General features: G+C 39.0%; 4 protein-coding genes across 7 annotated transcripts; 1 reads left to right on the top strand and 3 right to left on the bottom strand.

The window, feature by feature from the left end:
• Positions 1 to 243: 243 nt before the first annotated feature.
• Positions 244 to 10,595, bottom strand: rtel1 (regulator of telomere elongation helicase 1). Of its 4 annotated transcripts, none has more exons than XM_085925066.1 (32): positions 10,287 to 10,595; positions 9,824 to 10,022; positions 9,555 to 9,648; positions 9,235 to 9,316; positions 9,067 to 9,127; positions 8,897 to 8,972; positions 8,382 to 8,466; positions 8,117 to 8,182; positions 7,810 to 7,939; positions 7,565 to 7,603; positions 7,395 to 7,470; positions 7,180 to 7,277; positions 6,918 to 6,973; positions 6,455 to 6,529; positions 6,117 to 6,189; positions 5,792 to 5,999; positions 5,585 to 5,698; positions 5,366 to 5,406; positions 5,177 to 5,262; positions 5,017 to 5,094; positions 4,804 to 4,881; positions 4,315 to 4,467; positions 3,945 to 4,060; positions 3,632 to 3,755; positions 3,029 to 3,206; positions 2,809 to 2,951; positions 2,353 to 2,448; positions 1,467 to 1,674; positions 1,258 to 1,395; positions 1,032 to 1,103; positions 640 to 828; positions 244 to 538 (listed from the first exon to the last, which is right to left on the bottom strand). In XM_085925066.1, the coding sequence occupies exons 1-32, from the start codon at positions 10,491 to 10,493 to the stop codon at positions 402 to 404; spliced, it is 3,576 nt and encodes a 1,191-aa protein (XP_085781192.1). In that variant the 5' UTR covers positions 10,494 to 10,595; the 3' UTR covers positions 244 to 401. The 4 variants fall into 4 exon arrangements, with proteins under 4 accessions (XP_085781192.1, XP_085781209.1, XP_085781188.1 ...); XM_085925083.1 differs by having other exon boundaries at positions 5,867 to 5,999; XM_085925062.1 differs by having other exon boundaries at positions 640 to 831; positions 10,287 to 10,594.
• A 353-nt stretch (positions 10,596 to 10,948) lies between these two features.
• On the bottom strand, positions 10,949 to 12,363 carry ndufb11 (NADH:ubiquinone oxidoreductase subunit B11). Its single transcript, XM_085915851.1, has 3 exons — positions 12,087 to 12,363; positions 11,346 to 11,476; positions 10,949 to 11,164 (listed from the first exon to the last, which is right to left on the bottom strand). The coding sequence occupies exons 1-3, from the start codon at positions 12,258 to 12,260 to the stop codon at positions 11,035 to 11,037; spliced, it is 435 nt and encodes a 144-aa protein (XP_085771977.1). The 5' UTR covers positions 12,261 to 12,363; the 3' UTR covers positions 10,949 to 11,034.
• A 145-nt stretch (positions 12,364 to 12,508) lies between these two features.
• tbc1d25 (TBC1 domain family, member 25) lies at positions 12,509 to 19,014 on the bottom strand. The gene is made up of 7 exons (XM_085918664.1): positions 18,523 to 19,014; positions 17,507 to 17,616; positions 17,262 to 17,416; positions 17,076 to 17,203; positions 16,804 to 16,992; positions 16,363 to 16,638; positions 12,509 to 16,243 (listed from the first exon to the last, which is right to left on the bottom strand). The coding sequence occupies exons 1-7, from the start codon at positions 18,565 to 18,567 to the stop codon at positions 14,660 to 14,662; spliced, it is 2,487 nt and encodes an 828-aa protein (XP_085774790.1). The 5' UTR covers positions 18,568 to 19,014; the 3' UTR covers positions 12,509 to 14,659.
• Positions 19,015 to 19,067: 53 nt separating this feature from the next.
• On the top strand, positions 19,068 to 25,979 carry ccdc22 (CCC complex scaffolding subunit CCDC22). The gene is made up of 16 exons (XM_085918678.1): positions 19,068 to 19,436; positions 19,874 to 20,051; positions 20,253 to 20,385; positions 20,749 to 20,855; positions 20,994 to 21,078; positions 21,537 to 21,706; positions 22,359 to 22,574; positions 22,665 to 22,823; positions 23,212 to 23,331; positions 23,407 to 23,523; positions 23,606 to 23,707; positions 23,812 to 23,919; positions 24,201 to 24,296; positions 24,429 to 24,488; positions 24,568 to 24,642; positions 24,816 to 25,979. The coding sequence occupies exons 1-16, from the start codon at positions 19,387 to 19,389 to the stop codon at positions 24,927 to 24,929; spliced, it is 1,890 nt and encodes a 629-aa protein (XP_085774804.1). The 5' UTR covers positions 19,068 to 19,386; the 3' UTR covers positions 24,930 to 25,979.

Genomic DNA, 25,979 nt, shown 5'->3' with positions numbered 1-25,979 from the left:
AATTTTCAATGTCGGTAAGAATGGAAGTGGAGGGGACCACCAAGTTATTGCGACTTTTTATATAAAGGGTAATATTAATTGAATTTAATATAAAGATTTTGGGAGAATGTCCCGATGTGACCCCCTCTACTAATTTACTGTGTATGAACATGGCTCATTTTTTGTTTTTGTTGGCTATAAACAGGTTTTGTTTTTAGGGTGTGAGAACTGTTCAGATAATCCACCAAGAAACAACTGTCTAATATTTATAAACGTTCCCTTTATTGAAAAAAAACCCCCCCACAATAGTTTTGCAACCATAACACATTACTGAACACACTGTACAGTATATAATAAAAAGGCTTTCCAAGGAAACTGAGATCTTTTGGAAAGGGAGCAACAGTAACTTATTGTAAGTAAAATCATCCAGTTGATTGGCTGTTTTCGGTTTCTGTCTGCTCTCTTGAATCAGGATCAGTGTTAGCAGACAGACCCATCAACTCCTTCAACATCGCTTTGTACTGCTTCTTATGGTGAGGGCGAATGACATTGGTAAATTCTTCAGATGAGAGAAAGAAATTTGATAAGTGAATTTAAAAAATGAAATAAAGATTTAAAAAAAAAAACAGACAAATTTCAATGTGATGAGAGTGCACTTACTGATTAGAAGGTTGAAGTCTTTATCTTTCTCTGTGAATAAGGCTACGGCTGTAGTCACCAAATCTTCATAGTTGTCCGTCGTCTTGTAGGCGTGAATAGCTCGATAGAGTTTAACTGATCCATCTGGACCGAGTGCTCTTCTCATATCTGCCAGAAATACAGTCCGGTTTCTCCTTTGTAGTTCATCTTCTGCTAAAAATACATAAAAATTCAATATCAATTTGGTATTGTAATTCTGAAATCACTGTCTTCTGGAGAAGCCATCTTTCTGTCTGTTTTTTTAAACCATCCATAAACTCTTCCGCCTTAAGAAAAAAAAAAAAGAGCTAAAGCAGGGGTTTTACAATTTAGAGTTGGAACTTGATTTAAAATGAGCATTTGGTATGACCTACTGGTCTCAGTTTCTTTATCTCCTTCCAGTTTGGGTTGCTCTTCATCCAGCTGCGCATCACTGGGTTCGTCACCTGCCGGACGGCAGAATAAAGCAGACGATTGCGACTTTGAATGTACAGCTACTTTCTGGTGAGACGTCTAACGTGCCGTAGTCTATCAGTCATCTAACTAACAGAAGGACTGAAGAAATTAAAGACTCAATCTTACATGGTAATGTTGACCTACCACTATGTGACGCCCCTGAGCTCTTTTCGTCTTTGCGTATCGAGTGTTTCTCTTCGTAGCCACAACTAGTACCAGTCAGCTCCCGGCATTTCTCGTCAAATGCCTTTCTGTGATGTGGTCGCACAAAGGGGTATAAACCTGTGACAAATTTGATGATGTTTATATCAATTACGAATTCGGGAGTTACATTTTTGGTTCGAACGACTTACCCCGGAAAAGTCTGTAAGTATGAGGGTCGTGGATTAGCAGCGATGTGCCGGACAGTAGATTGTCCAGATTGTCATTCTGCTTGTAGGAGTGCAGAGCCTGGCGAATTTGCTCAAAGCTGACCTCGCTCAACGATGATTTCATGTCTACCAGAAAGCACCTCGCGATGCTGTTCTTTGTATTTCCAGGAGCCAAGCCAGAAACACTTGGCTTTGTTAAAGAGAATAAAGATCATTAAAAAAAAAATCTTAATTAAAATGTGATAATAACACATAGAGACAGATACATGAGCTAGAGTGGACAAAGCTTGCTTGTTTAGTGTCAGTAACGAAGGTTCTTGATGGGGTTGAATTGTAATTAGTTGAATGCAGAAATATGGACGGGGCGTCATTCAAATCATACGGAATTTCCACACACCCATGGCTATGGTGGAAAAGAACAACGCCCTTTTGGGATGTGGTGAACGACATTAATTATTCTCAATATGGGACTGTACACAACTTTGACGCAGATCTCCATGCAGTAGTTTTATCGATCAACTCCGCTAATACTGATGCGTTAATGCAATAATTGGGATGACTAAACACGTTTTTTTCCTCAGTGTGTTGCACGTACTGAAGCCTCATGGCTTTTTCAGCTTTGTTAGACATTTTCTGCTGTTAATGAATTTAGAAAAGTGATGGGGTGGTCAATGAAGCTTCACAAATTTAGTCACAGCTGTGGACCAAGTTTCAATTGTTTTTATTTAAAACCGTTTTAATTTGCCCCAAAACAATGTATGTTTGACTCTTGCTAAAGATAAAAAAAACAAAAAAAAAAACGACAATAAATCCTGACTGAAATAATCAAGTAGTTGTTTCACTGGAAATGTCAAATACTGCACGCTACCTGTTCTTGGACCAAATTGATTTTGCGTTTGCCTCCACGCATCATCTCTTCCATTCTCTTGTCGTTTTGAAGCGAAAGTGTGGACAAATTGCTTTGCTAGAAAAGAAATGTACGTAATGAAAATTTAAAACGTGTTTATCAATTTTCTATACTGCTTATTCGCATTGGGTTCGCATGTGAGCTGCAGCCCACCTAACCCAGCTGACTTTAGACTTTAAACCCTGGACTGGTCGGTTTACCCAGGACCTGTTTTGTCTGTTTTCTAGTATGGCATGAGATGCTTGGTTTGGCCCACAATGTCAAAAATCAGCCTCCTCTTTAACAAAACGGACACTTTACAATCATATAAAGAAACTGTTGCTTTTGGCATATTCCCATGCACAATATATGGGAAACACCTTTTCATCATTTTCTCTCTAGACAAATCAAATATTAAATAGAAATAAATCAACCTACCATCTCTTGTCCAAAAGCACCTCTACATTCTCTTTGGAGCTCTACTCGCTCAAGGGCCTCAAACAGGTTGGTTGGTTTGATTTGACTCTTTTGAGTCTGAACCCCATACTGTTTGAAAATACTAGCATATCCGGTATCTTCATCTAACAGGGGAGAGGAATAGAAGACAAAATGAAAATGTATTGAAATGGTCCAGCTCAAGCGCAAAAGAAACACTCACCAATTCTCCTCCTTTTTAGAGTGGAAGTGTGTATGTCTAGCATTTTGGCCTTTTGAATGGACGGCATCTGGCAGGGTGCGTAAGAAGTCGCAGTGGAGCACTGAGGAACTGATGACTGACAACTGCCTGAAGGAAACACAGGGGGACCGGGCGCAGGATTCTTCTCCAAAACAGGCCTCTGGTTAGACATTTCAACAAAACAGGTTCATGTACTGTTGTAGCCATTATATGAAGTAGTAAAACGAATATTTGAAATATTCAACCATTCATTTCATTATAAGTACAAAGACTACTTAAGTATACTATATTCTACATACATATTCTACATTCTACATATATGTAGTATGTAGAATAAAGTCTGATGTGTGTGTATATACGTAGCTTATTATTTAGCAATAACATAAAATAAAGAAATTGGGAGGCAATTAGGAAACAGTCATCACAAGAGAACCCCGATACAGTTGTGATCTTTATCGCATTCAATGATAAATAATAATATCATTATCAGTCTATCACAAATGATAACATTTGTCTCTTTTTATGTTAACAATATTTCACATACTGTACAACGGTAGCAGTAGCAAGAGTCAAGAACTGGCGTACCATTTTCTGCGCAACCCTGAAGAACTGGCAGACATCACGAACAATGTTCCCAAAGTTGTCATAAGACCGCACATAGGGCCTCACCCATGATGGAAGCTGAGATTGGGCATCTCTGCTTTTAAATCTGTTTAAAGAAAAACAAAAACACGACAGGTTTTTATTACCTCTCTTGAAATAGCACTTTTTTTTTTTCCTAGCTTTCAATGTGACAAACTAGTGCTCCTAAAAAAAGGGGTATATGACATTTTATACATGTCTATTACTTTATTATCATCAGACTGGATTAGTGTGTATGGTAAGCACTGTATCTGACCTCTGATCGCAGAGGAAGATGGCTCCATAGTCATCTTTGTGACGAATGACTCTGCCGATAGCCTGATTGACAGCTCTGAAAGCCTGCTCTCTGTACCACTCCTGCCCTGTAAGGAGCTACAAAAGCACACCCACACCCCAGACACAAAACCTGTCAAATCAAGACTAACATCCAAATCCAGTTGTCATTTTACCAAACAGGAGTTGTTCCAGAATGCTCTCGGAATGTCAAACTCCAAGTTAGAGTAATTGCATACGGCAAGTAATTTCAATTAGTCAATTGTTCAATCATACCATATACAATATACAGAAATCTGACTTGATATGGTATCGTCACAATAGAAGCAAAACATGAATATAATAAAAATCACCTTCTGGCCGGGTACCGCTAATTGCTTTCGGTTCATCTCGTCTAAGAACTGCATCTTCAAAATGATTCTCGGGTCCATCTTCGGTGGAAATGGGAGTCCGGTGATTACAACACCACGACCAAAGGTATTTGTAAAATCCAGACCTTCGCTAGCCTAAAGAAAAAACAAATGTTAAGAGCTTCTGGGACATACAAAAAAAGATCAAAACAATGTTGTGATCAATTTTTAAAAAAATATTCATGTAATCATGACCAAAATAAGTGGCAGAACATTGGACACCTAATTGGGTTAATTAACTGGTTAGTCTACATATGCTCTGTGGAGGAAAAAAATCGTTTTGTCCTATGGGGCTACGAGACACTTGATATGGAATGTACTGGATATATGTAAACATTCTACATTTATGGAAAACAGCAAAGACAGAAAAATAATGAAATTAACATTTTTAGTACAAGCACCATGCAAATCCTCTTATCTATGAACATTCACCTTCCCTCGACACACTGCAGCAAAGATGGCGCCTCTTGATTGAAAGTCATTCACTTTGGTGTAATAACCCTCGATGGCCTAAAAACATAGACAAGAGCAAAACCTTTCACAAAATAGCTCCGTTAATAGTCAATATTTTTGCAAAACATTTTGTGGCAGATAATTCATTAAGTCTTTGTATCTAGGCTTCATACAAATGGAAAACACATTTACCTCAGCAAAAGCTCCCTTCCCTTTTGGTTCCACAAATATTGGCTTTACACTTTCAATCTGATTTGCGTGTCCTTTGTCCTGATGAAGATGATCGTAAATGTTTCCACAGAAATATTTACAATTTAAAAAGTAGTATTGAATTGATTTGATCTTCACTCACTCTCCAGAACTCCAAAGTTTTATCCATCAAGTAGAAGGAGGGAAAAAACAAAAGGAGACCATTGGGTACAATCCGGGTCAGGTTTACTGAGGAGACAGCAAAACTTAAAACATACTTTAAGCTCATGTTTTTATAGAATAACACTGTGAGGGTAAATGAGTCAAAATAAATTATGCAGTTTGTACTTACCCACAGTGTTACCTAAAGATGACAAGTTTTCAGGATTAAATCTTTAAAAAAAGAAATATTCAACATTAGCAGCATTAAGTTACTGTTACCCATAGGTAAGAAAGTAACATTTTGTATGTGACAGCAGAGTCACGTCACTTCAATTGAAACAACACATTTTACAGAGAGTTGGCTGAAGCTAGACACACGTGTTACAATGAATATACTGTATATACTGACCTTCTATCAAATGCTGAACTCAATGGTACTTTATCTGGGCCCTGGCCAATGACACTAACAAAGATCTGATCCCGCTCAATCACATGGCTGTTTTCCAAAAACACAGAAAAGGGTCTGCGCATGAAGAAAGAGAAAAAGCACATGGGTCAACAGAAACACTTTTTATACAGTTGACATTCGAAAGGCCACCATCTATTTTTAACATACGTGTCGTGTAGTGAACTATTTTTGTCAATGATGCGTTCTGTGAAGCGCTGATGGGCTAGACTCGAATATACGTACATCCTCATCTCTGACGCAAAGGAGCTCAGGGGAGAAAGGGTACCGCTGGTCAGAATGATACAGCGAACACCTTGACTCTTCAAGTCCTGCATGCTGAAGCCCGGAGAGAAACACCAATAACTCAGAATGTTTCCTAGATGACACATAACAAAGGAATAAACACATACTCAAGGCTAATAAATTATGCTTCATAGCACTGAATTTGCTTTTTATCCTCTTAAGCACTGAATATTCAATCGATGTACGATACCTGGTTTCTTTGTTGATGAAGCCCATGGGTCGCCATTTTTTTGTTTCTTCTGAGTGTCTTTGTGGATGTGAACCTGCGGCCAACAGAGAAAATAAGATAGCTAAAATGATTACTACTCTGGGGGCCATGGGAGGGAGATGAAAAGCTGCAACATGAAAATGGCGGAAAATCCAGAACAAAACATGAACAAAGGAAGAATGAATGAAGAAAAACAACGTGTGGGTGTAGCACACAAATTCCAGGGGCACTGGTTTAGAACTTAAAATTATGCACGGTATGTAAATATATAGCAAAATCTTGACGAAAATAAATTGTATTTATGTGGAAAAACAACTCACCTTAAAATGAGCAGTATTGGTTTCCATGACCATTTGCCGGTCTTTCTGTGCTAATTCTTTACCACAGAACACCAACTATAAGAGGAAAAAAACCACCTGTAACACAAGGGCTCTATACACTGCCAGGAATCATTTTCTTAGCAAAGGGCTTCTCTTGTATATTTAACTGGTGCCTCTATTAATTTTCTGTGTGTATACAGTACGTCAATAGAGTGACTGTGTTCCAGGAAGATACCAACTTTCTCCACTGTCTTACATAATCAATGAGTAATCTTATTAAATCCATGACAATAGTTGTAACAGAAGATTAGAAGGTGTGTGTGTGTAGATGTATGTACGCTCTTTAAGTACAACATTTGTTGCTTCTAATATTAACTGTGAAATTACAATCCGATGCATAGTGTATGCGTGGCTTCTCTAAATGTACCAATTTACCAAACTTTCAACTACTTTGACATACTACCTGTATGATATCCAAGAGCTTCTGCAAGCCACTCGTATTGAGGAATATCCCTGGCTCTGTGAAATACATGTCACACATTTACAATAATGGCAAGAATATTTTCAGCAATTCAGGTTTAGGTCTATCTGGCTAAGAAAGTGATTTAGATGTGATGCCGACTGAAATGTTATTCATCAACAATATTTAGGGAACTGATGTTATAGGTTATAAAATACAACGTGTTCAAAATAGACAGCGGGAAAAGGACTCGAGCAATACTTACGTCCTGCTAGATATCCAATGATCTGCTCCAGAGCTTCAGACATAGCCTCTTTGGTGTCGTATGTCAAGTGGGCTTTCTCTAGCAGTTCATATATGAAACTGTGAAGTACATCACAAGTATTACAAAAAAGAATCTATTTTGAAGTGTTATTAAGGGACCATCTATTGTGCACAACACTTCTAAAAATCTTGAATGAAAATTGAGGTGTCACTTACATTCCAGGTCTTGTTATGCCTTTGTCGTCCGAAACCTCAAAGGAATCAATAGCTGCCTCCAGTTTCAACACAGCCTCTGGAAATAATGACAACAATAGTTTTAGTACTAGAATAATACATTAAACACCATTATGACAAGTAAATAGGGATTAATACATTGGAACACTAACCTTTGAGTTTGGCAACAACTTGTATGTCTGTTTTTAAACCTGAAATGGCAAAAAAAAATTTAAAGCTTCTGTAATTGAAGGGCAACTATAGTACAAATAGATTAGCTTTATATATATTTTTTGTTGTATTATTCATTATGTGTGAAAACGTCACAGCTATTGTGGAATGGAACAATAATCCAAGGAAATCAACAACACAAGAGACAGCTATTTTGTCAAGAATTGAGGCATTCTACATCCCAAACCTTGAGACGAAGTGTCCGCAAAACTTGCTTCTTGAACATGGTCATTTAACAATCTGGTAAGCGCATTAATGGCTGAGGCTAGATCATATGGCGTCATGTCAAATGATGTTGACTCTTCACACGTTCTTTCCTGCAATTGAGGAAATATAACTGGTGAGCGACTTGCATCAGATAAAAAGCTTCATTGCTAACATTTGCCCCTCCAGACAGAAAAATGTCTAATCCCTCACACGGATTAGCAAATTGCGTAGGAAGCAACCTCATCTATCCTATGAATTCACAGTAATATTGCTGAGGCCAGTCTTACTACATTATGAGCCTCATCAAAGATGACAACAGATCCAGCCAAGTCGATGCTCTGAGCTCTGCGGCTCTGTGGGACAATAAGAAGCAGAAAAACAACAATATTGTATTGTATTTGGTTACCAAAGAAAATAAAAACACTATTGCCCACTTCTGTCTAAGGACCTTATTTTCCTAATCAGACAAACGTTCAATGTGTTATGTTGTATAGCATCACAGATTTTTCTACATTTCAGTACAGGCTACTATCTATCAAAGTTACTGCTTACCTTGGGATCCAGCAGGTAGTTATAAGGCATGAAAATGATATCAGCCTGCTGTTTTAAAGAACGTGAGAGATAATATGGACAAGCCCTGTAGAAAAAAAAACCAGACAAAAACTGCAATTGACATTTTTGACCCCAAAATACTTTCTAAAAGTGGATCTGTTGGATTGTGATGTTCCAGTAGTGATCCCAAAGATGTTTGCTGCAATGCTAATAGCATCAAAAGTGTCTAAATTGGATGAATCAAACATTTGTAATATATAATGCACCAATTGCCAATGTTTGGTGAATGTTTTCACGCTCCTTTCTTGTCATACAGAAAACAATGTGAGAATGGCTCTGCTAAATCATGACCAAAATCCCTAACTTTGTAACACTAAGTCGCTAATAAGCAGGGACACGCTTTGAAATAACGAATTGGGGGGGGGGATCCCTTGTAAATAAAATTTTAATCATCTTTAACATAGACAAATAGATCAGTCCTAGTTTGAGTAAGCATGACAACATGAATGTCATACCTATGTTTGTTGCCAAATTTGACCAGGTCTTCCACATCCACAATTTGCTCCACCAATCCTTTGTCAGTGCTTTTCTCTGAAGAAAAGACGTTGCCAGAAGTTAATTAAGTGTTGAGTGAATTACGAAAACAGATTCAAACCACCTAAATATATTGTCATGAAACTATTACCTTCAACGTTGTTGTAGAAGACACACGACCTCGTGGAGACTTTTGCTCGACACAAATGGACCTTAAGAAATAAAAACAGGTAGTTGCATAGAAATAAACATTTATTATAACCTTTCAAGCCAGTCATGCTTTTTTTTTTATTATTATTACAGCACACAAAAAACATACCTTGAGATGGTTGCTTTCCTGTCGCATCACTTCTGGATTGATACACAGCTGCTCTCTTGATCCCAACACAGACACCTTAGGTCTGAATCAAAGACAAAACACAATACTTTCACAAATGTTTAATTAATTTTTCATAAACTCAGTAAAGTTTCAAGGAAGTCATTTGAGGAGATACAGACAGTTTAGATGTGAAACTGACGATAAACTTGCTTCTCCTCAATGAATGTGCGACTGTATTTTTGTTAATGATTCAATGGAATCAACTTTAGGCTAACTATTTGATTACTGAAATCAACTGCTATTGAAATAAGATATCTTACTTGTATGATGTGTTCTTTAACTCATTGACAACTTGGGTTAGCTGCGAGTGTGTCCGTGATGCATAGATGATCTTGGGGACATCAGTGCAGGAGGCTAAAAAAAAACAACAATAAATGAATTTACTCCCTGAAAAACTCTCTCATATATGTAGAAACACAAAAATATTACATCTCACACACACCACACCCAAAAAAAACGTTATAACATTGTTAGTTTGTAACTAAAACAACAAGGAACTGATTTTGGCAATATTGTGGGATGTACATACTTGGCGTTGAACCATCTTCTGAAGATGGCCCCCAAGATTCTGGAAAATTATCAACTGAGGTATTTTTCTCCTTCAACCTTTCTGCTATTATACGTTCCAAGATGCCATCTTTGAAGTGCTCCCTCCATGCCAAGGTGGCACATAGTAGACATAAGGTTTTCCCTGTGCCTGTGGGACTCTCCAGGACTCCATTAATCCCCTGCAAAAAATAAATAAATAAATATGTGTACAGTGCACTGTTCATGCGTGCACAGTTTTCCTGTATTACAAACACTTAAGAATAGCAAGAAAAACAAATGGAAATGAACTTAAATGTATAGTGCCGTGTTGTGAAGAGAAAGGGAATTGTGATTACATGGACTAAAGCAGTTATCAAGGGATTCAAGGAAAGACAACAGGACAGACCAAGTAATATTGGCAAACGAGCTTTAGTCTCGCCTGCTTCTCGAATGTTAACACTCACGTTCTTTAGACATTCAATAACTTTCATCATGTAGTCCTTCTGACATTCATACGGGGTGAAAGGAAACTCCACTCTCACTCCGTCCAAAGTTAATGAAGGCATGTTTGGTCTCGAAATGTTACAAGAAATGTCTACTGTTAAAAGGGGTCGCAAAATAAGGTAATCAACTCCCTGGACATTGGAGTACAGAGAGAGATGAAATAACATGCATTATTGCCAGAGAGTGACTGTCAGTGTACTTATTTGCCGCCAACGACTACTTCCGCCTCAAGCTTTCTTGTTCTTCTCTTAGTTGAATGGCAGATTACGACTCTTTGGTACATACCGCCATCTACTGGGTCTTACGCAGACTGCTCTTACGCATCGTAATTTCCAACAAAATCCAATTAACGTTATCGATTGCACAGTATTTAATCTATTTGAAAATTGTTGTCTTTTCAACCACATTAATGTACATTATAAAATCATTACAGAGTCGTGTTTTTCGGTGTGGTATACTTAATTGTGTGACGTAGTGACCTGTTTTCTTCAACGAGATGACATCAGTGTAGGCCTGGAATGGAAGTGACAAATCCTGAAAATTGGCTGAAATTATAAAAAATATATATTTGTTTGAATCAATTCAGTTCATCAGAATCATTAAAAAAAAGTCACACCACACATTTTTAAAGAATCCAACAATTATTTTTTATTCTATTTTAGTGGAATACAATATTCATGAAATACATTAAGTGGGTTGTTATGCACTCTACTCTTCCTCAGCACTGGGCAGAATAATTTTGCTGGGGTCGTAGTAGTTTTCATCTATCAGAGGCAAACCCTCCATCTCTTTCTGCAGGATCACACGTTCAGCTTCCCTTCTGGCCCACTGACGCATCCTGGAATGCAAATGCAGAAGAAACCAGCTGGATGTTAAGGAGGACAGGTCCATGCTGAGATACCAAGTGCTTGTACTACAACGCAATATTTTGATCAGGGTCGGAATAAAACTGCAATCAATGATTTTATGTTGTGGTGAACATGATAATGCAGAAGGAGTTAAAATACAAACAAACCTACCCATGGTCTGGTAAATAGTGAAGGAATGTTCCACCAATGACAAGACACACGGAGATGCCAAAGAAGAAGCCCACTCTCATATTCCATTGATCAACCACCGGGTCAGTGGAGAAACCATGGTAATCTGGATTCTGTGGAGGGGGTGGGGGTGACATGATGCAGAGAATCCAAATGTCATGTCCCATTTTTCATGACTGTCAGACTAAGTATTGCCCAAATTGAATCCAATACTACAATATTACAACACTGTGTAATGACAATAAATATTCTAATCCTCAAACTCTAATATGTAATACAAGTTCCATAGCTCTATAAGTATTACCTTTTCTTTTCTTTTTTTTAGTCAGACCCAGAGGGAAAATGGTTGTGTAATTCACTGATCAATAGGATAAGTATTGAGAACTGCAATGGTATGCTTTTACTAGTCATTCACCATGTACAGTAATCAAAATGAATGTCTGATTTAAGTCTATGTGGGGATGGAGCCGAGGTCATGCACCATATTTTACACACTATTAGACAACTGTATTTCGGTGGTTAATCAGACAGAAAAGTGACATCAAGCTGAATGTGGAATACTGTTTATATTTACTGCGGCCTCATTTGTGTCATTCGTAATAATAATAATAATAATAATAAAAACACAGCCAACAAGTAATAACTTAGAGGAATCGTGTGGTTAGTTCCACTAAGCGCAATGTAATGTCAAGTGTATTAGAAGCGTGCAAAATTACAACTCACCTTGACAAAGGGGCTGACCTCACCATGGCTGCCAATCGGTGCAGCCTGCTGCAGCTCGGTCACGGCAGTCGCACCGGCTGCACCACTCGGTTTCGACTGGGACACGCATCGAACGGGTACACGAGAACTTAACCGGGGGAAAGCTGTCCCAAGCCGTGACAGTGGGCCTAACATTTTTGCCTTGTTTGTGAGAGACCTGGTTGCCCCGGAACGGGAAACAACGGTCGTGTCCCTCAGCTCACTTCTTTGTTGACGGAACAGTGAATAGCCAGCTGCTCACATTCATTGATGTTGCATTACTGCCACCCTCTGGATTTACACGCCCATTGCGTCTTACTTTTTCCTGGTAGATTTGTTATTTAATTGAGCAGTTTTCCCCCAAATTGGATCGTCAAAATATATGCAGTCTTTAGTCTCGTAAAACATATGCTTTTATTGAACTATGCATTAATGTAAAACATTTTCACATGAGTTGCAGTATTTATTTGCACCAATTTTGCCATAATTTGTATGTATAATTAAAATGGATACCTGTTTTGTAATTCTGTACTCTAATTGCTTTAACAAATGCACAAATCTCTGACTCACAGCCAAGTCAGGAACTCTTTGAAATATTAAACATGATAATCATACATGAAGGGTTGGAAGGCAAGCGCAAATGTTGGCGTAGTAACAATAACAAAAAAAATATATATATCAAATTAGACAAAACAAAGGCCTCTCAAAACAAAAATATTGAAAAAAAAAATCACACTTCTGAAATATGCATTAATTCAAGTAGCTTACTGGTTGTAAAAAGGCCCTTTAGACCTCAACATCGTGTACATATTTTCAAATTCAATACAGTTTAAAAGTGTATTCATACAGCCCAAACTTTTTGGCATTACAGTGTCATGTGCTCTACGTTCCAAAACCAAACAAAAGTGGAAATAACTGGCAAGACGATCAACAGGATTCGAGGTGACGCGTAACATGTCACTAAGAGACTTTTCCATTTTATGTGTATAAATGTATCCAACAGGGTTAGCTCAACATATTCATACATATATCAATAAAGTTGTATTGTACTGTATATCTTGATGAGAAAAAGCAAGTCATATTATAGCCCCGGGATAAAACAGCGCATAATACGTCCTTCTTTGTTGAAGCTGTGTATACATTGACATATACAAGTCAAGTTGATCGCAATGGAATATAATAATCCAGAAATAAAATAAATTGTGTTGTTTCTTTTTGATCAGCAGTTCACAAAGTTTTTGGCGGGCTTAATTTGTTCGTGTAACCTAACCAGTTCACCGGAATGCTGCTGAAACACAGCATGTGTTATTTATTACATCAATCAGAAGGGAAGCAGTTTCTACATCATAGCAAGAGATATTTTTAGCACAGATGAAAACATATTTGAAGGTTTCCGACGCTCAAGAATGAGGCACTTCTCTAATAATGCAGCATCAAATGCTTTTTACAGTTCAAACCATAATCTCGCAGAAGCAAACAACAGCGACTCTGTCAAGCAGCTGTCAAAATGTGACATCAGAAATTATACAGTACATCAACACATAGAGACACATAAAAGAGGTTCTTTTGTTCAAGCCAACTAAACAGCAAAAGTGCAAAATTGTTTCATCTCTTGAAATATTTACCAGACCATATTATTACATAGTTGTCAATTATTCATAAATATTGTGATAATGTCATAATTCCCTGGAGGTTGACTGGAAATATCATTACAGTTTGTTTTGAATGTTAAAAAAAAAATCTCATCAGGTTTACAGCCCGTTTCAGACCATTTGTTGAAGGATTTTATATTAAAAAGCACGATTTTCTCTGTCTTTGTAAATTTATAAAGGCAACATACTTGTGATATAAAATAGCCACTTAAAAATTGTTGACATAGGCCCACTCAGGCTTTGCCATCTCTGTAGCTCAGGGGAAGAAAACAAGAACTCATGGACACCATTTTGTATGCACATTCATATGCATGAGCACTTCAAACATCAACGTCAAAGCCCACTGACTAAAAATAGAAATAATAAATCAAAGGGGGAATGAGTTTAAAACAGGCTAGACTCAGGCAATAGGACAGCCAGAAGACAAAGTGGAGTTTACCATTCCTGAAAAATTAGCCTGACAGTCATTTTTAAAACAGCGATTGTAGGGGCAGCTGTTGCCTCTGAGCAGTGTCACTTATGTTTTTTTTAGTCTAATGGTTAGTTGAATTAGTTTAAATGACTTTGGTGTTTTTCTTCCTTTGTTCTTGGTCTAGGCATCACTTGAATTAAAATACAATCGAATAAAGAGGCTTAAATGGGTGATTTGCTTTTCATAGCTCAAATGGATTATTCAGCCACAGTAAACAAAATAAAAAATAAAAGAGACTGTGCATGCATTATCAAATTTGAAGGATGCAGGAAAAGCTCTTTTCACTTCCTTCATACCTCTAATCAGCGGCAACATGTAACATGTTTATGATCAGTAACTGGAATCATTCATATAGTTGAGGCCTGTTTAAAATGGTCCACACCACTGGTGAGAAGTTTGTGAAAATGTCAAGTCTGGAATACTTGTGCAAATCATGACACTTGAGCTGTTGGTGAGGGAATGGTGCTCGCCAGGTTGTAGGTGGAGTTCCGAGATGAAGACTGAGGAGACGATAAGGGACTATAAAAGGGACGAGCAGAGATGGATAAAGGTGGGGAGTACTGAGCAGCGGTGGCTGACATCGGAGAGTCCGAGCTCACCTCATCCCCCTCTTCCGAGTCCCAAACTTCACTTTGCAAGTAGTCTGCAAATAAGGCCTTGGCTCGCTGCAGGATCCTGCTCAGGTTGTGGCGGCGCACGAGGCGATCAAAGTGCATGGCGAGCTCGTTGTAATCCAGGCTGTTTTTGATGATGTGGTCCCGATGTTCCAGCAAGATGGACAAGCACAAAAAAAGCATGAAGGGATTACCTTTTCCAAACTCTTGGGGAGGTGGCAGAGAACATGGCTTGATGCTGCTCTCCAGTTTGGGGGAACTGTCCGTGCTTGAGGGCTTGATGCTAGGAGAAGAAGGGTTGTTGGAGGATGATCTGGGGCCGGGCTGCGAAGAACCTCTTCCAAAAGGCAAAATCGGTGATGAGAGAAAAGAGCGATTTGGAGCAGGGCCATGAGATGTGGCGCACGTTTTTACCGAAGGGTTCGTCAAGTTCAACCCTGTACTCCTGAGCAGTTGTGCAGAAGATGTGATGACTTTTGGGACTGTTCTAGATAAGGCCTCTCTTCCGCTGGTTGCAAAACCAAATGTCGTTTGTGGGGTGGAGTCGGGAGTAGCAACTGACCAACTGGAAGGTATGCTTGAAGATGATTGAGACGCAGCGTCACTGTTGCAGATTGGCGGTGGGGATGATCCTGGTGAAAAGCCATTGCTGTAGCATTTTATAAGCGCCGTTCTTTCACCAAGATCCTCCTCGCTATCGATGGTGGACTGACGTCTCGGAATGCGTGACTGCGAATCAGTCAGAACTTGTTGCTGCTTAGAAGCCTTCATAACAACGCCATCTTCATTCTGGGCAGTATAATACTTAAACTCCCCAAAGGTCTCCTCAATAGGAGTCACAAAATCTGCCTTGCCCACAACCGCTTGAGACGTACTCCCGGGTCCAACTTTCGGACATTCTTCCGTGACAGCATTCCAAGCGACATCGGGTTGTTCTCTTGATGGTCGAAGCATATGTTGTCTACGTTGCTTCTCTTTTGTTTCCCAGTCACGTCCGGGGCGACTGTCAGCGAAACGTGTTTTATCCGTTTGCAACGGTGGTCCGAGTAGCTCCACTTCAGTTTCAGGAGGATCCGGGGGTAGGGAACTCCAAGTCACCTCAAGCATCCTTAGCGCGTCATCAAAGGCAAACTCTCGCTTCAGCTCCAGAAGTAACCAGCGGTAACAAAAGAAAAGGTCATCAGCTCCACGGGAAACCAGATAAGAGTAGAATTCATAATCGGAGTACTGCAAGAGCAGTTTTAGGTGATGGAACTTGATAGACATAAGTTGTCCATCGGGCCGGAAATTCCCATCCAAGCGTTTCATAATGCCGCAAAAGCAAATGAAGGCATGTGCTTCATTATCCATCACAGCGAGTATAGGGGACGCAATATCACTCATTCCTTGACAGTACGAGATCTGAAAGGCAAGAAACACACAAAGTTCATGCATCCATTTCAAATATTACATGAGATTTTCTTATTTATAGAATTGAAAATAGACAATCAATAGAAAGCAACATTGCTATAAATAATCACCTGTGGGTGTGTGATGGCGAAGGTAGTAAGCAAATCTGTGAGAGCGGTCAAATGTGGACTGTCTTCTGAGCCTGCGTAGTAGGGATGAGCACGGTCCGTCCTTAAAACGTCTTTCAGTACATTTCCCCGGATGAATTCGAGATCCTCGTGACTGACGTGCGCCGTCCATTCTTTCTTCAACTGGTCGTACTCTCTCGTCTTTCGCTTCATGTAGTCCATTCGTTCCTGGCCACTTAGTCCGTCTGGGTAGACATTAAGGAGATATCGCCAAACAACCTGAAAGAGGCAAGAAAACATAACGATCATTTTCGAAAAATCAGAGTGCCGTGTCATTAAGGCTGAGGAGGCTCTAAAAAGTAAAGAGCCCAGTAAGAATTCTCCAAAATTCTTTCCACTGGGAAATCTTTGCTAATGTGTTTCAACAGATGAATGGACCTGCACCTTGCGCAGTGAAGGTTCAACACCGCCATGGTAAATCCGCAGCCTTAGCTCCTCTGGTCGTGTCAATTGTCCTTGACTATTGAGGTAACTGTGAAACTCGGTGTCACTCAGAGGCGGTTTGAAAGGTTTGATCTCCTCCCCATAAGACCAGCTAAATGCCTGCTGGACTCGTGTCAGTGTCCGACCAACCTAAAGAGAAATATATGTGAGAACCACATGAGAACAGAGGCAAATGTAAGTTAGAGGAGAGTTTGAGCTAGGTTCAAATGTACCTGGGACATTAAAGACTGGGTAAAAGGAAGTGCTGCAGATGCCAAAGACTTGGTCCTCTCTGCAAGAAGCTGCTCAGAGCCAATCACATCTTTGGGGCTAATGATGTCCCAGTCCTCCATCACAGGACCTAAAAATGAATTTATTATTAATTGGTGTGTGCGGAAGGATGTTATTTGTGTTCTTACTGTCTTCGGAAGGTTTCACATCCATCTTGAGTTGTAGATATGGTTTGGCTGCACTGGCAAATGCAACATCCAAATCCCCGTCAGACGTCAGAGACAGGTACATCTCTGCAACGCTTACACCTCGAGACATGTAACTGATCTCAAAATTTCGCCTCCTAGTTTAAGAACACATACAACATTTTGCAAACAGATTCACTTGATACTGTTCAAGTCAAAATAACTTTAGTCATGGGGACCAGACTTACCCATTCAAATCAAAAGCTTTGATTAGAATATGTTGCAACACTTCCAATGATGTAATTTGAGGATCAACAGCAAAGGAGCGAAACTCCACAGGAAGTGCTCCATCACATTTCTGAAATTAAAGTACATCACAAATGCGTAACCAAACGATCACAGGCATGTACATATCCTGCAATACATTAGCACAAAAGTACAGTCTTTTTTTTTTTTTTTTTTAACAACAACATTAAGGTTTGTGGGGCTTTAAATTTAGTACTGAAGAGCTGAAAAAAGTACGTCATTTGGATAAATAAAAAGCAGGCAATGTGTTTCGTAAAGACTTCTTTTACATTGTACAACTAACTGGTCTAGAATAATATTTGTCTTGACCCACAATATCTATTTGTTATCTCAAATAGTGTTTTTATTAAAGAGATACATTATAAGTAGGTAATGACTGGAAAAACAAGTTTAGAATATGCTGCGGTGATAATGGCACAAAAAACAGGTTGTCACATTTCAGAACGAAACACATTTACAGACGAATCGAAAACTGACTCATACGCCTTTATTCACTGACCACAATATTATTACTGCAGCAGTTTCTTCATTATTTTGACAAGAGACGCATGCACAGCTCGCGTGCACACGCTTGTTGTTGTGCATTACTAGATGACGTCATCCTGGTCTGCTTTGACGTTTGAGCTGAAGTAGTTTAAATCATTCTTGCTGCACGTTTAGGTACATTGGACAGGTCCTGTCGGGCACGTTAAGGTGGTAATATGGTCAAAATAACATGATCTCAAATCACTTTGGCGATTTCAACAACAATGGTGATCGTTAAAAATCACGAACAGTTTTGCCGGATGCAAGACACGACTTGACTCTGACATGTAATTGAAATGATTAAGTACAGTTTACATGTAGTCCCACGATATGTGGAAAATACAACATTTACCCCCCCCCCCCCCCCCCCCGCAAAAAAAGAAAACATTTTTACACAGAGAGTAGAAAGATTGGTCCTAAATGCCCGACATACCTTGACTTTGACTCGAACCACCCCTCTCTCCTCGTCGCTTGCCATTTTTACAGTTCCGTTTTGGATCAAAGTGGCTCAAAATCAAAATCAAAATGCTCCTTCTCCCATCTACAGCTATATAATGATCAATAACATGATCAGGTTAGCCGAGTGGCACCGCTGGTGGTCTTCCTCGGGGTTTTTTTCCATAAAAGATCTGCACATTGCAATACTGCCATCTGTTGGTGATTTTCTATACAGTTGTAATTTTTCCAAACGCTTATCGAACTTTTTCGAAAATGAAGAAGGGTTAGATTTAATCTATTTTCAACATTACTTTGACGAGAGACAATTTTCTTCAAACATCAATCAGCATTCTAATCCCCTAAACGTGTTCCAATAATTCTATGCAAAAACCATTCCGCAACTTTTGTCACGAGACCGAAATTTTGATGCACGCTGGGAAATAAAGTCCTTTTGCTATTTGCTTTCATACTCATTCGTGCAAAAAGACTTCATCTCCAAGAAACCCATCTTGTCCCCCCTCCCCCCCCCCCTTTATTAGCTCTCTATTATCTTTACTTTTCAACTAAAGGAGGCGTTCACTTGTCAAAATTATCTTGATTTGCAGTCGCATGACGTTAATTTCAGTCCGTCAGGAGCATATTTGTTAAGGATGAATAATACGCCTCGATTGAGCAGAATGGACTCAGTGAGAGACGAGCTTCCGCCTGCAAACAAGTAGCTATATGCTAGCCGACTGTGGCTTGTTCTACTGTTTGGCTACTATGGAAAAGCCACATTCCACACTTCACCCATTGACTGGTTGGTCTACAAGCTGCACGTTTTAGATGCACTTCTTGAATCCTGCGCGTTGATTCAAACATGGAGGAAGTTGACAAAATCTTGATCCTCGCCCTAAAACAAGTCGGCACGTAAGTATTTGCTGTCATTATGGTGCCAATGACAGACTGATCGATGGATGGATAGATATATACTATCTTATTTATCCATAAGGTAAATTTAATGTCCCAGTAATCCCTACAATGAAAACAATACGAGGCAAAGCAGACATGTAGTTTTAAAAAACAAGACAAATGTAAAACATCATGGCATCTATACAGATTTTCAAAAAAGAAAATAACACAAGAATCTAATGTATAATAAGGTCTACAATAAGCAGGCGCTTGGTGACATGAGAATCTGATAGTAAATAAATCTGATAAGACATTTACTTTGATAATTGTTCATCATCCAGACAGACTCTTGTCAGTACGTAATGGCCATCATATGATCAAACACGTGGGCGTATGACTGTCAGCTTGGTGTTGGAAGAAAAAACATTCCAATACATTTGTTTTGCTTCTTGTAGCGAGCTGAGTGAGGAGGTTTGTAATGTCAAAGACTTCACCAGTGAGCTGATAGTGGAGGCGGTGGTGAGATGCATCCGGGTGATCGATCCCGGCTTGGGCAAGGCACTGCCAACCTCCCTCCCGCCTGGAATGTCTGCTCGCTTCAGGGTGGGGATGAGCCTGGCACAGGCATGTCAGGTAAAAAAAAAAAAAAAAAAAAAAAAGATTGTCTTGTGAAGCACTTCTGTTATAATTGAGCTAGATTATTTGGAGCGAAAACCCCCAAATAACTGATATTGCTGAATAACGTAACTATGGCCGCTAAAGTTAGACAAGAGTACTAGTTGACAAGTTGTTAGAATACTTAACCGAATAATGAAGTGGCAAACTTGTTTGCAGGACATTGGTTATAAAGGCGAAATAGGTTATCAAACCTTCTTATACAGCAGTGAGACAGAGATTCGCTCCCTGCTCATGTTCCTTGTGGAGAAACTGCCCAGGGAAAGTGCTGAGGCCTCCGATCAACCATCAGGTACAGGATCACTGCCATCGTTAAACCTTTGCAATACTAGCTTACAAGTATAAAAATAACCTAATCTATATAAGCCTCTTCAATAGAATAGAATAGTCTACTTTGACCTTAACTAGATTTTGTGTTGACCAACGTAGGCAGAGAGAAACTATTATTCATGCTGGATGTGAGTTTCTTCACAGAAGCATACTAATTTCTTCCTTATTGAGTCAATGTGTTGTTTTAGTCTAGTCCAGACAGTAACAGAGGCTTATTTTAAAGAGACAACGTGGTTGTGTTTCCAAGCAACTACAGTCAAGTGTGTTGACATTTTGAGGAGTCCAACAATGAGTTTTGTTTTCCCCCCCTTCTCCCCTCTTACAGGCAAATCAACCATTCGTCAGAGAGCTATTGCTGCTGCTATTAAAGCCCAGCTGGTAGCACCTTGGCTCCCTCCAAACTGCAGGCTACCACTGCATGGTGAAACACAAGTAACTCTTAAAAATTGTACTTTAATGTCAGGTTTGTCGTTGAAATATGGTCGGGTCAACCCTTTTTTTTTTAGGCATACCTTTAAGAACTCATAGGCATATTCTATTGTCCCCTAATGTGTGCTTTTCTGTCCATAGAGTTTAGGTGCAATGCACAGCTTCCATGTGCAGCCTCTCAGTTTACCTTACTGTATCAAAGATCCAGGGAAGGCATCACTGAAAGGTAGGAACAAAATGTTACTAGTGATTGATGATTAGTCATCTATTTCTATAAAGTCTACATCAGGGGTTGAGAATCTTTAAATACTCAGGAGACATTTGGACCATCTCCTATAGAAAAATGAAAATTCACTAGTTGACACAAAATGCTTTTCATATTAAAGTGAGAATAACAATGTTGTTTTTTTTTGCTTGTATGTATCCAGACTGCTTCTAAAGGGTGGCATTTTGCCCCTAAAATTTAAGACTGCAAGTAATTTTGTGATCTATTCGCACATGCGACCAGCAAATTTACAGATTTTGTTTGATTAAATAACACACTTCTGCCATCACTAATTTAGTTAAAATAATGCCTTACCTAACAAGTCTGTCTATATTTCTATGATGCTGACCTGTGCTCTATTTGATATTTTGAGTTCACCATTTATTGCAATTGAACTGAAGTGTGTGCCATAATTTCAGAGATGAAAGACTACCAGCGAGATTTTCTTCCTCCTGTGACTGCTCAGCTCACTGGTAATGCCACTGTGGCAGCGTCCTTACTGGAGCAGCACACAGTTGAGCTTAGTGCATCTCAGGAATGGGACAATGAGTGGAACAGCCAGGGTCTCCTGTCTCGCCTTACTCCACAAGTAAATATCTTTTTTACTTGCTCCTGCAATAAACATGACTGTAAATGCCTTACCTCAGGGCTGCTGCGTCCTTTATACAGACTAAAACAGAATGTTTTTAAATATGGATGGGCAAGTTGTAGCAAAAATACTGGTGCCGATATCAGCCTTATTTCAAGGTATTGATACTCGTTACAGTGGTTTAGTATCGTCCACCCTTTGGTGGCCGTTTTACGATGAGAAATTAATTTCAAGGAAAATTTTATGTCGGGATATCTAGACTTCTCTTCAAAATGATCTGTCATTGTTGTTTTGTGGAAATTTTATTATTCAAGAATACTAGTGTGTTAGGAGTAGGATAAATCAAGTAGTTGCACAGTTAAGATGTTGGCACTTCTAAATGGGCAGATTGGAAACTAAACATCCTTCATTGGGTTTATGGAAAGCATTTTCTCTCAGGTATGAACATGAAAAAAAATGTCCATGATAAACATAATAAATAGGCGGCTAACACTGTATGTTCATTCCACTGTCAATAAACTATGCCTGCGCCACTAATCTAAACAATAGACAAGTATGTATGACATCACGGTGAAAAGGTTGTTTATTTAAACATTTCTGTACACTCTCAAGAGTGGTCGTAAATGCTTAACAATTGTTTTCTTTCACACAGGACTACAGGGCCCGAAAACTGACGCGTCTGCGTAAACGTATTGAGGAGCAGTTGCGCTCTGCTGCCCTTCCCCCTGCAGAAAGTGCCTTTGGCGCTCTTGGCGCTACCTCGGATTTGTCTGAAATACTTCAATCCTTCAGGGGGTCCTCTTCTTCTGACCACAACCTGACCAAGGGCTCTCACTTCACCCATTCCCAGAAGTTCACTTTTACGCAGGTGCATGGTGTTGCAGATTGCAAAATCAAAACAACAAATAGTGTATAATTCTTCAGTCCTGTCTGCCTTTGTTTGCGTGCATTTGATCAGGAGATAGAAGCAGCGCCATCCCCTGTGCGGCAGACAAATGATAACCATTGCAGTCAGCAGGAGGAGCTAGCGTCTTTGCAGCAACAATTTCAGCAGCTGTGCAGTGACGTAGACCAACTAACTACGGAACTGAAGCACCTGAGTGTCACTCATGCTCAGGTAGCGGCGACCGGTTCAGTATCTGACACGCAATCATTTTTTTTATTCATCTTGTAACGACATCATCCTACCTGTAATGACAGAAAATCCGTGCCTCGTAAACAATACGATTGGTTTTTTTTCTTTGTCTGTCAGAGCATCATCTAATTTGTTATACGAGTGGTGATGAGAAAATAAAGCTTCAAATTTGCTTTATGAACCAGTGATATATTTTTATACCTCTAGATAGCAACATTTGACTGAAAGCACACAGACCTTTCTTGAAACCCACAGTGGCATCTAGAGGAGTGATGAAATATAACAATTGGTTCATGAAGCAAATTTGAAGCTTCATTTTCCTATCACTATATAAACTCTTTTACCTTATATCCTACGTCCATCTTTGTAGGCACTTGATGAGATCAAACAACGGGAGAGGCAGAACAATGAGCTGGAGGAAAAGATCCAGCTGAAAAAGAAAACTATTGATCTTTTACCGGACGCTGATAACAACATAGTGAAGCTTCAGGTAAGCGAGATGAGTCCAAATCGATCTGTTCAAATGCGGCGGGGTCTTCAAGTTCATCTCAGCCTTCTCCTGCAGGCTCAGGTGGAGGCCAGTGCCCAGCGGGTGGTGAACCTGGCCTCTCAGTGGGAGAAACACCGTGCACCTCTCATTGAGGAACACCGCCGGCTTAAAGCGATCTGCAGTAATCAGGATGTAAGCATGCACAGAAAACTAATCATCATTCCATTTAAAATGATTTGATGTACAGTCGTTAATTCCATGCATTTTTATTCAGATGGAATCATCCAAAAAGCTGTCTCAAATCAAGATTCTACATGACAAAATCCGTTTATCAACAGAGGAGGCCAAGAAGAAGGAGGAAATATACAAACAGCTGGTATAAGAGAAATTATAATCTACAGTAAAACAACTCTCAAGCCCATTTGCATTACAGAGTATATATGCTTTTTTTCCTTAGGATTCTGCCATTTCTCGTTCTAGGTAACGGAGTTAGAAAGTCTTCCCAAGGATGTGTCTCGAGCAGCGTACACACAGAGGATACTTGAGATTGTGAGCAATATCAAGAAACAGAAGGAGGAAATCACCAAGGTAAGATGGAACGCTAAGCAAAATTCAGATCCATCAATTACTTGCTAGCTTCCCATGTCCTAGATGCTTTTAATGGATGTCCGCACTCTGAAAACATTCTTGGTCCAGTTTTGACAAACCAGATTTAAAAAAAAAAAAAAAAGATTTTATTTATTGATTCAATAATATTTTGTTGATCAAACGTCTCCTGTCTTCAATTTAATCAACACAATGATTCTTGCTTTCTCTGTGAATTCATTTACCCACCTTTTTATTTCTTTTTTTTTTGCTTCTTACAACAGATTTTGTCTGACACAAAAGAACTGCAAAAAGAGATCAACAGCCTCACAGGAAAACTGGACAGGACTTTTGCTGTGACAGATGAGCTTGTCTTTAAGGTCTTTAAAACACAAGTGCTTTCTTTAGTAACTGTCTCATCATTCTATTTATGATTCAAAACAAATGACCAAACTCCAGTGTCACTTGCAATTGTAAAATGCAGTGTTTCATATTTTTGTTATCACTGCTAGGATGCCAAAAAAGACGAGTCGGTACGCAAGTCCTACAAGTATCTGGCTGCTCTACATGAAGTACAAACATCCTCTACTGCATTTATTTCCCTCCCTACCCTTTGCAATATATAATTTACTGTTTCACTGTTTTGTGTAGAACTGCAATCAACTAATCCAAACCATTGAGGACACTGGTACGATCCTGAGAGAGATACGCGATCTAGAAGAGCAGGTAGGATTTTAGATGTTGGACTCAATCTAAGACATCATGTAGCGTTTTAATATTATGTCCAATCGAACATTTTCATATTTCAAAGTCTTTATAATGTGCATCCAGCAGTATAAATCTTTTTTTTTTTTTTTTTATAACAGTGATTGACAATTCGTTTTATCATTTGTCCACAGATTGACACAGAAAATACTAACAAATTGGTGGCTAATCTGGAGAAGATCCTAGAAGACTACAAGGCTATTCGACAAGAGAATTCTGCACTTGCTGCCAAGGTTAGAGATGGCTAACGCCAAGGCACCTACTGATGGTCAAGCTTAAAAAAAAACTGTTGTTGCTCTGAACATGACTGAAGCAATTGCAATCGAGGAGCAACTTTTCTTCAAAAAGCTCAAGCGGTATTTGTACCACAGTAACTGAGCAAACATTTTTGATATGTAATATTGATCCGGAAGCCTGATGTTTGTTTGTTTTTGTTTTTTTTAAATGTTAATTACAAAAGCGGCTACACATGATCTAAGTTTCTAAAACCCACACTGGTTACTGAAAAAACTTGAGACAAAAATGATAATAAATGACAATGTAGTAATGAAAGTCAGGCACCAGCAATTTTGTTCACTTGTTTTGATTCGCCCATTCCAATCCTTACTGAAATCAAAATCAACAGCAAAAGATAATGCCCATTCTGCCTTTCTTTCTTTCTTTCTTTCTTTCTTTCTTTCTTTCTTTCTTTCTTTCTTTCTTTCTTTCTTTCTTTCTTTCTTTCTTTCTTTCTTTCTTTCTTTCTCATTGTTAAGGAAAAATAACATGTATGATTAGATCAGCGTTTTTCTTGAATACAACAAGCAGCCTTGTAATTTTTAGAATGAGCCGTATTTGAAATGAATGTTGAGTGAACGCTATTTGAATGTCATTTAGATCTATTATTAAAAAAGTTATCTATTGTTTCAAACAAGTGACTTTAGAATGTTTATGACCAGATCCCACACGAATATTCAGATGACACAATTTACAACCACATGCGCCATCAAAAATGTGATCAACCGCCATCAAACGACATTCTGCTCCAAATGTTGTAGAGTTGGGGCTCAGCAATGATAAAGCTTGCATGACGTCACAGTTATGAATGTTGAAATGGTGTCATGTGGGTACTCGAGATTACTAGTTGTGTTAAATATCTTAGACCAATTTACTCACTACTGTCTCACACCATGTCAAGTCTTCGTGAAATTAACCCACCGTGAAAAGTCATATTTTTGTTGTCAGTCTAACCTTAAAGATAATCAGCCATTTACACATCTAAATAAATGCCCAAAAAAAATCAGAAAAAAGTTTTAAGA

The sequence above is a fragment of the Syngnathus leptorhynchus genome, chromosome 1 (genome assembly GCF_054491065.1).
Source record: "Syngnathus leptorhynchus isolate UIUO chromosome 1, UIUO_Slep, whole genome shotgun sequence".
In the NCBI taxonomy this organism is placed as follows: domain Eukaryota; kingdom Metazoa; phylum Chordata; class Actinopteri; order Syngnathiformes; family Syngnathidae; genus Syngnathus; species Syngnathus leptorhynchus.
Note: the sequence above shows the minus strand (reverse complement) of the source record. Positions and strands in the feature narration are given on the sequence as shown.

What these genes read in the sequence shown, in the direction of transcription:
- ccdc22 (XM_085918678.1), top strand. Translation starts at nt 19,387, where the DNA reads ATGGAGGAAGTTGACAAAATCTTGATCCTCGCCCTAAAACAAGTCGGC. An exon ending in TGTCTCGCCTTACTCCACAA is followed by an intron (nt 21,707 to 22,358) that starts GTAAATATCTTT and finishes TCTTTCACACAG; the next exon opens with GACTACAGGGCCCGAAAACT. An exon ending in AGAAGTTCACTTTTACGCAG is followed by an intron (nt 22,575 to 22,664) that starts GTGCATGGTGTT and finishes GCATTTGATCAG; the next exon opens with GAGATAGAAGCAGCGCCATC.
- rtel1 (XM_085925062.1), bottom strand. Translation starts at nt 10,493, where the DNA reads ATGTTATTTCATCTCTCTCTGTACTCCAATGTCCAGGGAGTTGATTAC. An exon ending in AAATTTGGCAACAAACATAG is followed by an intron (nt 8,467 to 8,896) that starts GTATGACATTCA and finishes TTTTTTCTACAG; the next exon opens with GGCTTGTCCATATTATCTCT. An exon ending in CTGCAGTGTGTCGAGGGAAG is followed by an intron (nt 4,468 to 4,803) that starts GTGAATGTTCAT and finishes TTTTTTCTTTAG; the next exon opens with GCTAGCGAAGGTCTGGATTT.
- ndufb11 (XM_085915851.1), bottom strand. Translation starts at nt 12,260, where the DNA reads ATGTTAGGCCCACTGTCACGGCTTGGGACAGCTTTCCCCCGGTTAAGT. An exon ending in AGGTCAGCCCCTTTGTCAAG is followed by an intron (nt 11,477 to 12,086) that starts GTGAGTTGTAAT and finishes CCCCCTCCACAG; the next exon opens with AATCCAGATTACCATGGTTT. An exon ending in CACTATTTACCAGACCATGG is followed by an intron (nt 11,165 to 11,345) that starts GTAGGTTTGTTT and finishes TTTGCATTCCAG; the next exon opens with GATGCGTCAGTGGGCCAGAA.
- tbc1d25 (XM_085918664.1), bottom strand. Translation starts at nt 18,567, where the DNA reads ATGGCAAGCGACGAGGAGAGAGGGGTGGTTCGAGTCAAAGTCAAG. An exon ending in TGGTTCGAGTCAAAGTCAAG is followed by an intron (nt 17,617 to 18,522) that starts GTATGTCGGGCA and finishes CTTTAATTTCAG; the next exon opens with AAATGTGATGGAGCACTTCC. An exon ending in TTGAACCTTCACTGCGCAAG is followed by an intron (nt 16,639 to 16,803) that starts GTGCAGGTCCAT and finishes TGCCTCTTTCAG; the next exon opens with GTTGTTTGGCGATATCTCCT.